General features: G+C 36.0%; 1 protein-coding gene across 5 annotated transcripts in view; it reads left to right on the plus strand.

Annotated features, from left to right (window-relative positions):
* The window catches only part of SLC37A1 (solute carrier family 37 member 1), a 183,831-nt gene that overhangs the window by 144,418 nt on the left and 21,853 nt on the right, over positions 1–17,560 (plus strand). For all 5 annotated transcript variants that reach the window (XM_056826006.1, XM_007493189.3, XM_007493188.3 and 2 more), the window contains one exon: positions 11,498–11,583. In XM_056826006.1, coding sequence (XP_056681984.1) covers positions 11,498–11,583 — 86 coding nt within the window. The remainder of the gene's footprint in view (positions 1–11,497; positions 11,584–17,560) is intronic.

Raw genomic sequence — 17,560 nt, forward strand, 5'->3', positions numbered from 1 at the left:
AATCTACTATATTCTCATATAGTGTTTTCAGTGGATATTGACTATGTATGCCATGATACAGTGGGGGGAAACACTCAACTGGAAGCTGAGAGAGATTCTTAGATCCCTTGGCCACTAACTTGCACTATGAACTTGAGCAATTCATTATCTCATCTGTCGAATAAAGACATTGGATTCCATGATTCAAAACATCACTTCCAGTTTTCAGAAGCTATGTTTCTATTACACCGTGATAGAAATGTCGACTATGGTTGAGCAGTCAGTACGTTTAGTATAGAGTAAAAAAGAAACACTAAAAGAAGGCATCTGGGAATGGATAGAGGGAAGTAGGGTTTTTTCTATGATAAAAGTATCAGAATTCCTCTTTTTTTTTAAATGACACTCCAAGTCAAAATAAAAACATTTTATTAAAAAACTGCCCCAGGGGAGAGATCAAATACATGAAAACTCGCAGTACTCCTGAGTGTGGCCTGAACCAGATCAAATTGAAAATTTTAAACAAAAAAAGTAAAAATACGATAAAACACAGATAACATTATATTTTAAAATATTCATCTATTTGTTACATTAGAATATTCAGTTAATTCACCCAACTCCTCCCCTCCTCCATTAGAGAAGACATCGTTTGACCAAAAATATTTATATCTTACTTATTTATATTTATCAGTTCTTTCTCTAGATATGGACATACATACACAATTCATTCCTCAAACTGTTTCTATTTCTGTTGCTGCATATAATGTTCTCTTGGTTCTGTTCATTTCACTCTTCATAATTTCCTGTAGGTCTTTACATGGTTTTCCAAAATTAACCTGTTCATCATTTCTTAAGGCACAGTAATATTCCATCCCAATCATATGCCACAATTTGTTTACCCATTCCCTAACTGATGAGCCCCCTTCAATTTACTTTTCATCTTAGAATCAATACTGTGTATTGGTTCCAAAGCAGAAGAGTGGTAAGAGCTAGGTAATGAGTGATTTGACCAGACTCACGTTAGCAAGGAAGTATCCGAGGTCACATTTGAATCCAGGACCTTCAGTCTCCAGGCCTGGATCTCTATCAGTTGAGCATCCCTTCAATTTCCAATTCTTTACCTCCCCAGAAAGAAATGTTTTAGAACGTAGTCCTTTTTCTTTTTTCCTGATCACCGTAGTAAATCAATCTAATAGCGGGTCAAAAGGTATACACATTTTAAGCTAAGTTATCATGTGGCTCTGAAGCATCCTTATGCTTAGTGCCTTCCAATTCTAATCTGAATTTCACTCATTGTCCCAGAGCAGTTGTTTGATTGGGGATAGTAGTTTCCCCTCCATTTCTTAGAAACTATAGACAACTTAATTATTCATCATCAACAATACAATTTTCAAGTTGCTGCCAGATTATTTTTTCTGATACATAGATATAAAATCATGCTACTTTTGCTCAAAATATTTGTTGGTCTCCAATTGCCTACTGAGTAAAGTTAAAACTCCTTTGCATGGTCTTGACGCCCTCTATAATCTGTCACAACTTGACTTTGTGATAGAGGCAATAAAGTGTTGTGGAACAAGTTGGTTTAGGAGCCAGGAAGACTTGGATTTAAGTGCTACTTCTAATACCTACTGGCTTTATGACTGGAGCAATTCATTTAGCCTCTCAGTTCTCTACGCCTGCTTTCTATAGCTGTATATTGTCATTGGTTGGAAATGTGTGTATAATCTGTCTTTTTTCTTTTTTTTCTATGGATATGAGAAGTGAGGCCTTTATTAGAGAGAGCTGTACTTTTTTTCCCACTATTATGATTACTGTGTATTACTCTCCACCTGTTCCCCCACTGGTTTATTGTTTTCTCTCTCCTTTCATTCTGTCCATCCTCAAAAGTGTTTATCTGCTGATCACCAAATCTTCCAATTTGACCTATCTTTCTGTTATCCCCTTCCCTTGCTACTTACCTAAAGGGTAAGATAGATTTCTACCAAATTGATTGTGCATGTTCTTCCCTCTTCGGGCCAATTCTGATGAGAGTAAGGTTCAAGTTCTCCCCTCTTCATCTCTCCCATCTTCCCCTCCACTGTAAAAACTCTTTCCTGCTTCTTTTATGTAAGATAATTTATTCCATTTGGGGGGGTAGTGCTCTTACAACAGTAACCAATATGGAAGTATGTTTTGCATAGTAAAAATATAATTTTTAAAAAGATAATTTACCCCATTCTATTTCTCCCTTCCCCCTTATCCCATTTTATTCCTTTTCCTCACCCCTTTATTTTTTAATTTTATTTAGTCAATTTAGAATATTATTCCTTGGTTACAAGAATCATATTCATTCCCTTCCCTCCCCCCATCCCTTTCTATAGCCGCCACACAATTCTACTGGGCATTTCATGTGTCCTTGATCAGAACCTATTTCCTTGTTGTTGATGTTTGCACTGGGGGGATCATTTAGAGTCTCCATCCCCAACCATGTCCCCTCAACCCATGTAATCAAGCAGTTGTTTTTCTTCTGTGTTTCTACTCCCACAGTTCTTTTTCTTGATGTGGATAGTGTTTTTTCTCATAGATTCCTCCAAGTTGTTCAGGTTCACTGCATTGCCACTAATGGAGAAGTCCATCACCTTCGATTGTACCACAATGTATGCGTCTCTGTGTACAATGTTCTCCTGGTTCTGCTCCTCTCGCTCTGCATCAATTTCTGGAGGTTGTTCCAGTTCACATGGAATTCCTCCACTTTATTACTCCTTTGAGCACAATAGTATTTCATCACCAACAGATACCACAATTTGTTCAGCCATTCCCCAATTGAAGGGCATCCCCTCAATTTCCAATTTTTTGCCACCTTAAAGAGCACAGCTATGAATATTCTTGTATATATCTTTTTTCCTTATTATCTCTTTGGAGTACAAACCCAGCAGTGCTATGGCTGTGTCAAAGGGCAGATAATCTTTTAGTGCCCTTTGGGCAGAGTTACAAATTGCCCTCCAGAATTGGTTGGATCCAGTCACAACTCCAAGAGCATTGCATTAATGTCCAAACTTTGCCACATTCCCTCCAGCATTCATTGCTTTCCATTGCTGTCATGTTAACCAATCTGCTAGGTGTGAGGTGGTACCTCAGAGTTGTTTTGATTTGCATCTCTCTGATTAAAAGAGATTTAGAACACTTTTTCATGTGCTTAATAGTTTTGATTTCTTTAACTGAAAATTGCCTATTCATGTTCCTTGCCCATTTGTCAATTAGAGAATGGCTTGATTTTTTTGTACAATTGATTTAGCTCTTTATAAATTTGAATAATTAGACATTTGTCAGAGGTTTTTGTTATGAAGATTTTTTTCCCAATTTGTTACTTACCTTCTAATTTTGGTTGCATTGGTTTTGTTTGTACAAAAACTTTTTAATTTGATGTAATCAAAATTATTTATTTTACATTTTGTGATTTTTTTTCTAACTCTTACTTGGTCTTAAAATCTTTCCTTTCCCAAAGATCTGACATGTATACTATTTTGTGTTCACCTTATATAATTATATTTTCCTTCTTTATGTTCAAGTCATTCACACATTCTGAGTTTATCTTGGTATAGGGTGTGAGATGTTGATCCCAACCTAATCTCTTCTATATTATCTTCCAATTTTCCCATCAGAGTTTATCAAATAGTGCATTTTGGTCCCCAAAGCTGGGATCTTTGGGCTTATCATAGACTGTCTTACTGAGGTCACTTACCCCAAGTCTATTCCACTGATGCTCCTTTCTGTCTCTTATCCAGTGCTATATTGTTTTGATGACCACTGCTTTATAGTATAGTTGAAGATCTGGTACTGCTAAGCCACCTTCCTTCACATTTTTTTTCATGATTTCTGTGTATATCCTTGATATTTTGTTCTTCCAAATGAACTTTGTTATGGTTTTTTCTAATTTAGTAAAAAAAAAAAATTTGGTAGTTCAATGGGTATGGCACTAAATAAGTAAATAAGTTTGGGTAGGATGGTCATTTTTATTATGCTAGCTTGTCCTACCCATGAGCAATTAATGTTTTTCCAGTTGTTTAGATCTAGATTTAATTATGTGGAAAGTGTTTTATAGTTGTATTCATATAGTTCCTGTGTTTGTCTCAGCAGATAGATTCCCAAGTATTTTGTATTATCTAGGGTGATTTTAAATGGAATTTCTCTTTCTAATTTTTGCTGCTGAGATGTGTTGGAGATATACAGAAATGTTGATGACTTATGTGGGTTTATTTTGTATCTTGCAGCTTTGCTGAAGTTGTTGATTATTTCCACTAGCTTTTCAGTTGATTCTCTAGGATTCTTTAAGTATACCATCATATCGTCCGCAAAGAGTGACAGCTTGGTTTCCTCATTGTCTATTTTAATACCTTCAATTTCTTTTTCTTCTCTAATTGCTACTGCTAATGTTTCTAGTACAATGTTAAATAATAGAGGTGATAATGGGCATCCTTGTTTCACTCCTGATCTTATTGGGAATGCATCTAGTTTATCCCCATTGCAGATCATGTTTGCTGATGGTTTTAGATAAATAATGTTTATTATTTTTAGGAACGACCCTTCTATTCCTATTCTTTCTAGTGGTTTCAATAGGAATGAGTGTTGTATTTTATCAAAGGCTTTTTCTGCATCTATTGCGATAATTATGTGATTTTTGTTGATTTGCTTGTTGATATGGTCAATTATGTGGATGGTTTTTCCTAATATTGAACCATCCTTACATTCCTGGTATAAATCCCACCTGATCATAATGAATAACTTTCGAGATGACTTGCTGGAGTGTTTTTTCTATTATTCTATTTTAAGACTTTTTCATCTATGATCATTAAGGAGATTGGTCTATAGTTTTCTTTCTCTGTTTTTGACCTGCCTGACTTTGGAATCAATACCATATTTGTTTCATAAAAGGAATTTGGTAGAAGTCCCTCTGCTTATTATATCAAATAGTTTGTATAATATTGGGATTAGTTGTTCTTTGAATATTTGATAGAATTCACTTGTGAATCCATCAGGCCCTGGGGATTTTTTCTTAGGGAGTTCTTTGATGATTTGTTCAATTTCTTTTTCTGATATGGGATTATTTAAGTATTCTATTTCTTCTTCTGTTAATGTAGGCAATTTATATTTTTTGAAATATTCATCCATATCACATAGGTTACCACATTTGTTGCCATATAATTGGGCAAAATAATTTTTAATGATTGCCTTAATTTCCTATTTATTGGAGGTAAGGTCTCCCTTTTCATCTATGATACTGTTAATTTGGTTTTCTTTCCTTTTTTTATTAGATTGACCAGTACTTTGTCTATTTTGTTTGTTTTTTCAAAATGCCAATTTCTAATCTTATTTATTAATTCAATAGTTCTTTCACTTTCAATTTTAATTTCTCCCTTAATTTTTAGAATCTCTAATTTAGTTTTCATCTGGGGATTTTTGATTGGTTTGCTTTCAAGTTTTTTTGATTTGCATATCTAATTCATTGTCCCCTGCCCTCCCTAATTTGTTAATATTTGAACTCAAGGATATAAATTTCCCCCTGAATACTACTTTGGCTAAATCCCATAGATTTTGAAAGGATGTCTCTTCATTGTCATTTTCTTCAATGAAATTATTATTTCTATGATTTATTCCCTAAGTAACCAATTTTAGAGAATCATATTATTTAATTTCCAATTAATTTTTATTTGCCTCTCCATGTTCCCTTACTGATTTTTTTATTCCATTATGATCTGAAACGGTTGCACTTATTATTTCTGCTTTTCTGCATTTGTTTGCCATGTTTTTATGCCCTAGTACATGATCAATCTTTGTGAATGTACCATGTGCTGCTTAAAAGGTGTATTTCTTTTTGTCCCTATTTATTTTTCTCTATATATCTATTAACTAATTTTTCTAAGATTTTATTCACATTTCTTACCTCTTTCTTATTTATTTTTCTATTTGATTTATCTAAATTTGATAGTGGTAAGTTCAGGTCTCCCACTAGTATAGTTTTACTATATATTTCCTCCTTCAGCTTCACTAGTTTCTCCTTTAGAAATTTGTCTGCTATACCATTTGGTGCATACATGTTGATTACTGATATTTTCTCATTGTCTATATTGCCATTTATCAGGATGTAGTTACCTTCCCTATTCCTTTTAATCAGATCTATTTTTACTTTGGCTTTGTCAGATATTATGATTGTAATTCCTGCCTTCTTCTATCAGTTGTGCCTCAATAGGTTTTTCTCCAACCTTTAATTCTAACCTTTTGAATATCTACCTGCCTCAAGAGTATTTCCTTTTTTTTTAAACCCTTATCTTCCTTCTTGGAGTCAATACTATATATTGGCTCCAAGGCAGAAAAGTGGTATGAGCTAGGCAATGGGGGTCAAGTGACTTGCCTAGGATCACACAGCTAGGAAGGCCTGATTTGAACCCGGGTCCTCTCAGCTCAAGGCCTGGTACACTATATACTATGCTACCTAGCTATCCTTAAGGATTATTTCTAACAATCTTAGTTAAAATGGCAAAAGCTTTCTTAAGTCAATGAATGAACGTAAGTCTATTTTATTTTTTCAGAATTAAAAATATTTGTCTCATTTCTATCCTTTATTGTTCTCTTAGTATTCTACTTTTCATAAAATATATACTCAAGTCCTCATTGACTTAGACTTTTTTTTTTTGCTATGCATTGGTTAGTTACCATTCAATCAGTGAATTTTCATGTTTTCTGATCATGTTCAGTTTCAGTTCATATTCGGTTCAATAAATATTTTATAGGATCATAAATTTCATCCTATACCATCTCATTTAATGGTCTCATTTCACAGTTGAGAAAATTGGGGCCCCGAGAAGTTAAGGGACATAATGAAGGTTATAAAAATTAAGGTACATATTAAGGTCACACAAGTAGCAAATGGAAGAACCAGAATTAAAATCTAGGAGTTTTGACTCAAAGGCTTCTCCTACTACCTGTGCTAAGATGTCTGGAAAAACAGGCATTTAAAAAAATAACAATTGTCATACCAATCAAACTAACAAGAAACTATTTTATAGAACTATAAAAAATAATAAAATTATCTAGAAGAACAAAAGATCAAGAAATATCAAGAGAATTAATGAAAGAAATGTGAAGGATGATTACATAGCAATACCAGTTCTTAAATTGTACTATAAAGCAGTAATCATCAACACAATCTGGTCCTGGCTAAGAAATAGAAGGGTGAATCAATGGAATAGATTAGGAGTAAATGACTTCAGCAACATATTGTTTGATAAATCCAGAGATCCAAGAGTTTGGGACAAGAACTCACTATTAACAAAAACTGCTGGGAAAATTGGAAAACGGTATGGCAAAATTAGATATAGATCAATATCTGATACCGTATAAGGTATATATAAGGTCAAAATGGGTATATGATTTGGATATAAGGGGTGATATTATGAGTAAATTAGGGAAGGGGGCAGCTAGGTGGCTCAGTGAATTGAGAGCCAGGCTTAAAGATGAAAGATCGTGGGTTCAAATCTGACCTCAGACACTTCCTAACTGTGTGATGCTGAGCAAATCACTTAACTTCCATTGCCCAGCCCTTACCATTCTTCTGCCTTGTAACCAATACACAGTATTGATTCCAAGATGGAAGGTGAGGGTTTATAAAAAATTAAGTAAATTAGTAGAACACAGAATAGTTTATCTGTCATATCTAAGGAAAAGGCAAGAATTTATGATGAAATAAGAGATAGAGAACATTACAAGCTGTAAAATGAATAATTTTGACTATTAAGTTTAAAATTTTTTATACATATAACTATGGAAAAACTGAAGTGAAAATTTGTTATTACATGTAATTGGTAAAATAAACAAATAAACAAAAAAATTTTGTACAATGAAAACCAATGTAACCAAGTTTAAAAGAGAAACAACAAACTGGAGGGAAAATTTTTATAGCAATTTCTCTGATAAAGGTCTGATTTTTTCAAATATATAAAGAATGAAGTCAAATTCATAAGAATACAAGTCATTCCCCAATTGGTAAATGGTCAAAGGATATGGATAAGCAGTTTTCGAATGAAGAAATCAAAGCTATCAATAATCATGTTAAAAAATGTTCTAAATCCCTCTTGATTAGAAACATGGAAATTAAAACAACTCTGAGGTACCATCTCATACCTAGCAGACTGGCCAATATGACAGTAAAGGAAAGTGATTAATGTTGGAGGGGAAGTGGCAAAATTGGGGCATTAATGCATTGCTGGTGGAGTTGTGATCTGCTCCAGCCATTCTGTAGGGCAATTTGGAATTATGCCCAAAGGGTTATAAAACAATGCATACCCTTTGATCCAGTAATACCATTAGTAGGTCTTCAGCACAAAGAGATTTTTTTAAAAATAGGGCCTGGGAAGGGCTACTTGTACAAAAAATATTTATAACTGATCTTTTTGTGTTAGCAATTATTTGGAACTTGGAGGAATGTCCATCAGTTGGGGAATGGCTGAACAAATTGTGGTATAGGATGGTGTTGGAATACTAATGTGCTGAAAGAAATGATGGACAGGATAACTTCAGAAGGAGCTGGAAAGACCTACATGAACAGATGCAGAGTGAAATAAGCAGAACCAGCGAAACATTGTACACAGTAACAGCAATACTGTGGAATAATCAACTCTGGTAAACTTAGCTTCAATCAGCAATACAATGATCTAAAACAATTCTGAGGGACTTATGAAAAAGAATGCTTTCCACATCCAGTGAGGAGTCAGAATGCAGATCAAAGCATAGCATTTTTCACTTATAATTATTTGAGTTTATATTTTGGGATTTTGTTTTTGTATGACCATTCACTTACAAAAATGACCAATATGGAAATATGTTTTGTATAAACCAAATCAAATCACTTGCCAACTCTGGGAGGGGCAAAGGAAGGGCAGAAGGGAGACAAGTCAGATTATGTAACTTCCTGGAAACATGTAGAAATTTGTTATTAAATGTAATTGGCAAAAAAGATTTTTAATACAATCTTAACCTTCAAGGACTTTACGTAATCCTTTGGTTGATATATGACAACCTATATAAAAATAAGTATGAGGCAAGATAAAACATGACAAGAGCCTTAGAATTCCCTGAGATGACCTCTGAGAACACTTCTAGGGACTAGGGAGATGAGGAAATGTTTAACAGAGAGATAAGGACTGAGAGTGGCTCTCTTCTGTTCAATCATTTTAAGTTAGGGGGAAAAGAAAGGAAGAAATAGAGATCAAGCGAGGGAAGAATTTCAAAAGATTGGAACTAAGCTTTTAAACAAGGTAACAAATGTAATGTCTTAATTCAATCACTTTAAATGAGATGTTTCTACAAATTCTATCGATGGCACTAAAAACTGAAAAAAGAGAGATCTCACAATTCAATTATGCGTGTAACCCTGCCTTTACTATTCATCTCACAAATCTGCAGATACTGTAGCTCTAAAAGCCAGATAACCTGGAAATGATTGGTAAGAGAGCCTCTGGGCAGTTTAAGAATTAGTTGAGAAAATGGCTTGCTGTGAAATGCTTCTCCCTATGGCGTCCATGAAGATCTATGAAGAATCTATGGAAAGGTTAGAAAAGAAAGAATTAATTGGAAACTTCACAAGTGATGTTGTCAAGAAACTTGATATCCCAGTAAGAATTCTATGAAGAGCTTTGAGGGGCTGCAAATACAATGTATTTGGGAAAGACTATTTCCTGCGACACTTGAAGAGAAGACAAGTATAGGAGCCATGTGTATTGCCCAAATAAATTATGGGCACATCCACAAGGATTTCTAAATGCACCTCGTGGAGCGGCATGGATAGATATCCCTGGAGAGACTTTGATTCCTGTCTACAGGGAGGAAGAGAAGGGACTCCAAGCCTGCTTGCTCTGCTCTCTCCTGAGAATGAAGCCTACAGGATAGGAAGGACAGAATGAAAGGAATAAACATTTCTACAACCCCTACTATGTGCTGGGAAATATGCTACGGATTTTTCTATATATAATCTCACTTTATCCTTACAACTACCCTGAAAGGTAGGAGTTTTTATTATCCCCATTTTGTAGCTAAGGAAGCTGAGACAAAAGTTAGGTGACTTGCCCATTGTCTCATAGCTAGGAAGGTTCTACAGCTAAATTTGAACTCAAGGCTTCCTGACTCCAGGATCAATGCTCTATCCACCATACGACCAGTTAGACTAAAATTTCATTTATCTTCTCAACTCCAGTTAAATATTGCTAGCCAAAGGGAACTTTTTTTTAGGTCCAAGCCACTTTCCTGGTTGCTTTTCCTTCAAGGAGAAGGAGCACTCCAGTTTTATTTCTGCAGACTTCATTCCTTCCCACCCTATGCTAGCTACACCAAAGACCATCACAGATTCTGAATGGTGACTACCTCCATTTATCCAGAAAGATGAAAACAGAAAGCATAAAAATATACAGATCAGAATACCAGACAATCCACAAAGAGAATGGACTTTCCTTCTAGGAATGAGGCACAAGAACTTCACCAAGGGAGAGTGGGTCCTTGTTTATCCAAGGGAGACTTCCCAATCTAAAGAGGAAAGCTAGAAATCAGGGAAATGTTGAGAAGTTGTTTTCCCCTGTAGGTTCTTTGTCCCCATGAGTCTTTCCTTGAAGAGGGTCTGGAACCGTATGTGTGCTCTCTTGAAGCAGGAATCAAGAAGAACGTCCCTCTTTAACGCTCTCAGGTCAGCTCTGCCTCTCATGTAGGTACCCAGCATTGCTTCATCATTCAATCCAGGAAGTGTCTTATGCAAATAGCTCCAAACCTAGTCAAAACCAAAATAATGTGAATGATTCTATGTATCTTTGCTTTCTTCTTGATTCCACTTATTTAAGGGTTTTATAAATTCCACATGTTTAATATTTAACTCTGAAGAAATAAAAGGAATTACTCATGCAAACATTTCTTTTCTCAACTAAATGACTCTTTGGCAATTATTTAATGAACTGGAATGGGAGGCATGAACTAATGAAGTAATCAAATGAGAACAAGATTAAAAACATATTCATAGGAAATAAATGATCACAACCTGTCTGTCAATTAGTACAAATCTCGGGAGGTGAAAAGCTAATAAGAGAATGGTTCACTGAAGCTGGGTAGCCTACAGGTAAGTGTGGTTACACCTCAGACCCAGTTTACTCTTGCAATGACAGTGAATAACAAGAGCTAACATTTATAGAAAGATTAATGTGTGTCAGGAACTGTGGTAAGCACTTTACAATTATTGACTCAGTTGATTTTCACAACAAGCCTAAGACGGGGGCATTAATGACTATTACCCCCCATTTTAGGGATGATGAAACTCAGACAAACAGGAGTTAAGTGCCTTGCCTAGGATGACAGAGTTAGTAATTGTCCAAGATCAGATTTGAACTCAGATCTTCCTGATTGCAAACCTCGTGCTCTCTTCACTGTGCCACTTAGCTGCTTCATCTGAAGGAGCTGCACAGCACACATTCCTTCCAATATGCCACACTTACATTTCTCTCTTTTTCAGGTGGAATTTTGGCAGGGGTGATCTCAGATAGACTGGGAAAGCGCGCTTCTACCTGTGGACTAATGCTGCTGCTAGCAGCTCCGACGGTAAGATCCTTTTCTGCTTTTGCCGTAGCAGTAAATTGGAGCTGGGGTTGCACCATTTCTTTTTCTTGACCAGTTTCAGTATTTCAGCATAAGTGGGTGCAAACTTCAAGCTCGTTTACTCGATTCTACCGTAAAGTCACCGAGAGCAAGAGGATGCTTGAATAGTTTGCTAAGTTACCCATTAAAATGTTTTTCTAAAGTTCATTCCCATTGCAAATGGGGCTTGTTATAGAGACACAAATTAAAGAAAGGGGCAGATCACATTGGAATGGGTTGCAAGTAAAAGCAGTAGAAGCACCAGATCTAAACTTTGAAATTCTTCAGCTGTTTATATCTAGGATGGCGGAAGTATGCTATTGAAATGAGAAAGGTCCAACGTAAGAATCATTTTAAAGTGCGACCCAAATGGTAGGGAGTTACGTATCCCTGCAAGTTGCTGGTGAACCATTTGTCAGACATTATGTAGAAGATGTTACGGTGTCGAGAACAGAGCGGCTTGGACCACGGGACGTTCAAAGAACTCTCAACTCTGAAATTCAGATTCTGTGATGACAAAACTATCCCTTTCTTACATTGCGGTAACCAGAGACGTTCATAGCAAAGTCATCGCGTCGTGTTTCCAGGTTCAACTATGTAACACAAAACAAAAAATGGAGTTTAAAATGCAGCAAATTTTCTCATTCATCTCATCTTCTAGTAATCGTCCGTGAGGGCTGTAGATGGCATAAGTGCATGGCTTAGCTTATTTGGGGTGTTCAGATCCTGTCACAGTGTAGGAGAGATATTAGGAAGAAGATAGGAGGGTGATGAGTCTCTGCCTCTACAAGCCTCCTCGGTCTATTGAGCACAGTCTTGGGGAGAACCCACGGTGCGGATGGGGAGAAGACAAATTGCAGCAGTCCAGTCTGGTATATCCTCCCTGATTGGTAGCTGTCTTAAACCTGGGGATCTACTTCAGCATTTTGAAATACTCATGACTTCCTTCAGCTGAGCCTTCCCTCCAGGAATACAAAGCAAAGCTCCTCCTCACCTTAGTCATTTCACAGTTGAGTGCGGCACAAAGTAGCCATCGCACTCAGTGGCTGACTTGTTGGTGCTGAGCCGAGCCTCTCCAGACTTTGGGTCTTTCGTACTTTAAAAAAGAAAAATGGAATCTAAGAACTGAGAGTTGGTGTAACACAAATGACTAAAAATCTCACTCAGAATATTCCTAAGGCAGCCACTCTTTTTCCCCCTCCAGATATTAATCTTTTCTTCTGTTTTTGATATTTGATTACTCCTCATTTGCATGTAGAATTTTTTTTAACATTTTTTTTAAGTTTTGAGTTCCAAATTCTCTTCCTCTTTCCAACATTTCCTCCCTCGCTCCCACCCATTCTACCCCCTCCCTGAGATGGTAAGCAGGCTTAATATAGATTTTACATGTGCAGTCATGTAAAACATTTGTCCATATTAGTCATGTTGAGTCATCCACTTTCTGCTTTAAATATCCCCCGAAGAGAGCAGCCCACTATGTTTTCAGATAGCTCTAATGATTAAGTTTTGTCTTACATCATGCTAGTGTCTCAGAAAACTTTCATCCACTGCTCTTAATTCTGTCCTCTGAGGCCAAGCAAAAAAGATGCCTGGTCCTTCCTCCGCACGACAACCCTTCAGATACTTAAATACATCTCTCCTATCCACTCTAAATTTGCTCTTCTCAATACAAGACATCCCCAGTTCATTAATCCGCCCTCATGTGGCGTGTTCTCCAGTCCCAGCACTATCCAGGTCATGCCTATTCCAACTTGTCTGTATTCTTCCAAAAACACATTGTCCAAAATTGAACATGATACTCAGTGTGTGGCCTGAGCAGGGTAGAGTGTAGAACTGACACCTCCTTCATTCTGGACATTATGTCTCTCTTAATATAGCGCTGGAGAGCATTCGCTTTTTTGGCTACCCTGGGCCACTTATTTTGAACTGGGATCTGCTCAAACCAGCCTTTTCTTTTTGGCCTCAATCCTGGATTTCTTGTTCTTAATTTTCAAAACATTTTATTGTGATGAATTTTACAAACATCAGCAAATTACGTTTTCCTTATAAAAAGAGGATTAAATCTGACACTATGAATTGCCATCATATAGTTTGGTTTTTAAAATATACACACACATTTATTGATTTAAATTCAGCACCAGAATTCCAGTGCTTCCCTGCTTATCTTAAGTACTCTTCTGAAATTTCTTCTCTTCTTTTCATGTATGTTTTTAGTATTTAATGTAATTGATGCCCTTTTTTTTATCATTACCGTTATTCCCTTTACTCTCCCACAATTCTCTGCCTCTCAAAGAAAATCCCTCTTATATCAACTAAAATAAACTCATATATCTGACAATTCATGTCACCTTTAATCTGTCTGCCAAGATATAAGAAGCATTATTTTTCATCCGTCTTTCATGTTTGTTTTCTTTTTCATTACCCAAAATATAGGGACTGTTTCCCCATTCTGCTTATTTGACTATGCATCAGTCCATTCAAGTTTTCCCAGGTTTCTATGAAGTCATTCCTTTTGTCATTTTTTTAAGGTGTCTTCATTCCACTCCCATTCATATACCTTCATGTATTCAGTCATTCTCCCAAATGATGCGCATCTTCTGAACTTCTAATTCTTTGCCCCCAGATCTTTCTCGCATGTCTGGCAGCATGATTCACACTCTATACTTGAGGAATTGATTTTTTACCATTACTGTAGTGTTTTACACTCATCCCAATGAGTTTCTTGTGGGAACTAGAGTCTGTATTCATATAGTAAGTAGCTCTCCAAACTTGGTGTCATCTGCAAAGCTAACAAGCACGTCATCTTGCAAATAACGACTCGTAATTAAGAGTATACGGCTGTAGATTCCTGGGCTCACTCTCCAACTGAACATTAATGACTAATCCTCCTCTCCAGTCCTTCAACAAGTTCCAGATGTCCCTGTTTTATCCTCTAGTCCAGGGCTGTCAAACTTCATTAGAAATGGATCCATGTGGCCTATAGATTTCGTAGAGAACCACAAATGAGCATCATGTAATGTCAAACACCCCCATTTTAGTCTCGTCGCAAAGGGAGTTTGATACCTCTGCTTTCACCTGCATCTCCCTTTCTTTTCTGATAGCCTGAGAGAATTTGTTAGGGTGATGCTCAGAAACTTTTCAGCCTGCTAGAATTTGCACTTTGTGGTCACAGCATTCAAGAACTCAGCCTCGATAGCACCCTGCACCAAGCTGGGTTCGACTCTCTTCTATTTTCAGGGCTACTGCATGAGATGAACTGAAGACTGTAAGCATAAAACTTGGTTTCTGTTGGGAGGAAAAGAGAGCACTGACTCAGACTATTAAACCTCCTGCTAATTTGCCCCCATGTTAAGTTGTAGAAGGAAAAATGCAATTTCACTAGGTATGATTATTCTGGAAGGAAGAGTTTTTAAATAGGAATAAAATAGATATAATATAACGATAAAGAAAAGATGTCAAAATCCATATGATAATCCCATCAGAACATTTTGAAACTTTAGCCAAATAATTTCCTCTCAAGTTAGAATCTACCTAAAAATTGATCCAAATAATGTACTCCACTTTTAAAAGTCTGTAAGGAAAAACGGTTCCCAAGCACCTACTACTAAACTAGTTTCTGCCACTCTTTCTCCCAGTAAAGCTCCCCTTTTCTTCTCCTTTTCTTTCTGCTGTGCCTGAAATAAATGTCTTTTTTCTCTCCTCACTATAGATGGAACATAACCATTCATGATGCTTCCCATGATTACTTTTTGTTTACAAAGAAATCCTACGGACGGTACTTGTCAGCCTTCTTTTCTACTAGTATCATCATTACTATTCTTACATCTTCAGATCTTTCAGCTCATGCCTATTGTTCTACTCTGGATCCTCCAGCTTCTTCATATTACTCTTAAATTATTGAACCTAGAACTAGACGCAATACTCTAATGAGTGTTAACTATTTCTGTGCGATGAAATTAAGAATATAAAGATAAGAAAACACAGGCTTTACTTTAGGGATATTTTTAATGATAAGAATGTAGGAGAGAAGACACAAATAATAATGTTTCATAACAATAGGACTTTTAAGATTTGCAGAATTATTTCTTTACAACACCCACAGACAAAAACAATTCTGAGTTAAGATGAACTTCAGTGGCCATTAGTCTAGCCTCTAGCTGATTAAAAATCTCTTTAATGTCACCAAAAATTGTCATCCATCCTCTGATAGAAAAACTATAAGGAAGGGTCATTCACTGTCTTCTGAAGAAGTTGCCTTTTGGTTGAGTCTTCTTTTTTAAGGAAGTTTTTTCTTACATCAAACTAACTAGCCTTTGCCCTTCTCCAATCTGTGATTCTTCTTCCATTCTCTATGATAGGACCCAGAATTTAGACAGTAGCTCAGCAGCCCTCTTTCCCACTTATTCAGTAACCTACACTTTTGAGTTGGTTCTTGAATTCATTGAGAATAATTACTTTGGTTTTACTTTGTCAGTTATCTTTTATCTCTCTTTCCCAGTCCAACAAACATTCTCCTTGGAAAGAAAAAAATGGAAGGAAATCAAAGGTTAAGATATAGATATGTAATATATAACTATATATATAATATATTAATATATAATATGGCATTGTATAATATATATTAATAAGATATAATATATAATAATATAAATATATAATATGGTATTGTAAAATATATTTTAATAATAATATAATACATAACTATAATATATAATAATATATAACTTCTTTCTGTCACCCATTGTGATCATTTCATCCTCCTTATTCCTTCTTTAAAAAAAATTCATTTTTGTTCTCAGCACATCTTAAGTGGTATCTTAGACATTCATCAGCCCATTCTGATACTACTCTTACAAGACCACATCCTTTTGTATTGATGTTCTGCGGCTGGTCTCTTTTCATATATTTTAGACATGTCTTAAACAGTTTTGGCTGGAAACTTTTTCAGTGTTCCCTGCGAAGGCACATTAATGACCTCAGATCAGAGAGCTTTCCTCTCTCTCTTCTTTAGAATAATTTCTGCTTATGTCTTCAGAATTTTCTTGTTAATAGCTCTTCATCTCTCTTGCTAAATAAGCTTTGTAGTAGAATTATAGGCCACCAAATTCTACCTAACCTTTCTCTGCACCCTTTTAAATCTGCTCTCCCAAAATGTAGGGTTTCTCTTAGACAGTGCCTTGCTTTCACCTCTTGTATCACCAGTTCAAAGGAGTGCTTGTTTCTCTCCAAATTCTCTATTATTTCTCCTTTAGGATTCAGTTCTTCCTTGTTGGTTAGGATACTACCCAGCTATGACCCAGAATGCTGCACACTGTCATATGCCATCCCAATTTAGAAAAAGGAAAGTTTCAATTCTGAGGCAGGGGCTTGTACCGAGATAGCTTTACTGTAACAAAATGAGATTTTTTTAAGTCCAGAATAATAGTTCCTCTTATTGCTTTCTCTGTTTTGGTAATTAGTTGGTATTTACTAGTTTCGAAAATCAGCACTTAGTTTTCTCATCTTTAAAAAGGAGAAAATAACCTCACTTACAAAATTATTGTATCAACTGTGATAATCAATCATATGTTTTGCAAATCTCCAAGTGTTATATACATTGATCAATACAAATATCATCAAGGCAAGATAACTGCTCGGCTTTTTTCAGAGAAAAAGAGAACTCTGGTAGATATTAAGATATTTAGTCTCTCTTCATGTCAAATAATGTCTTTGACAGATTTGGGATCTATTTCTCAGTTCCTTTTCCAAATTCCTCCTGAGAAGGTGTCTACGGCATATTCTGCCAATAAAATGTCTTTTTCTGTCTCCGTTGATTTTGTTTCTTAAGGCACAAGAGTGAGGTGGGCTAGGCGACTGGGACTAACTCCCCTTTCCATTGGTTCTTACCCGAGTGTTCTCTCTCATGGTTGCTTCCTCAGGTTCCTTGATTCTTTACGTGAGC

This window comes from Monodelphis domestica, chromosome 4 (assembly GCF_027887165.1).
Source record: "Monodelphis domestica isolate mMonDom1 chromosome 4, mMonDom1.pri, whole genome shotgun sequence".
In the NCBI taxonomy this organism is placed as follows: Eukaryota; Metazoa; Chordata; class Mammalia; order Didelphimorphia; family Didelphidae; genus Monodelphis; species Monodelphis domestica.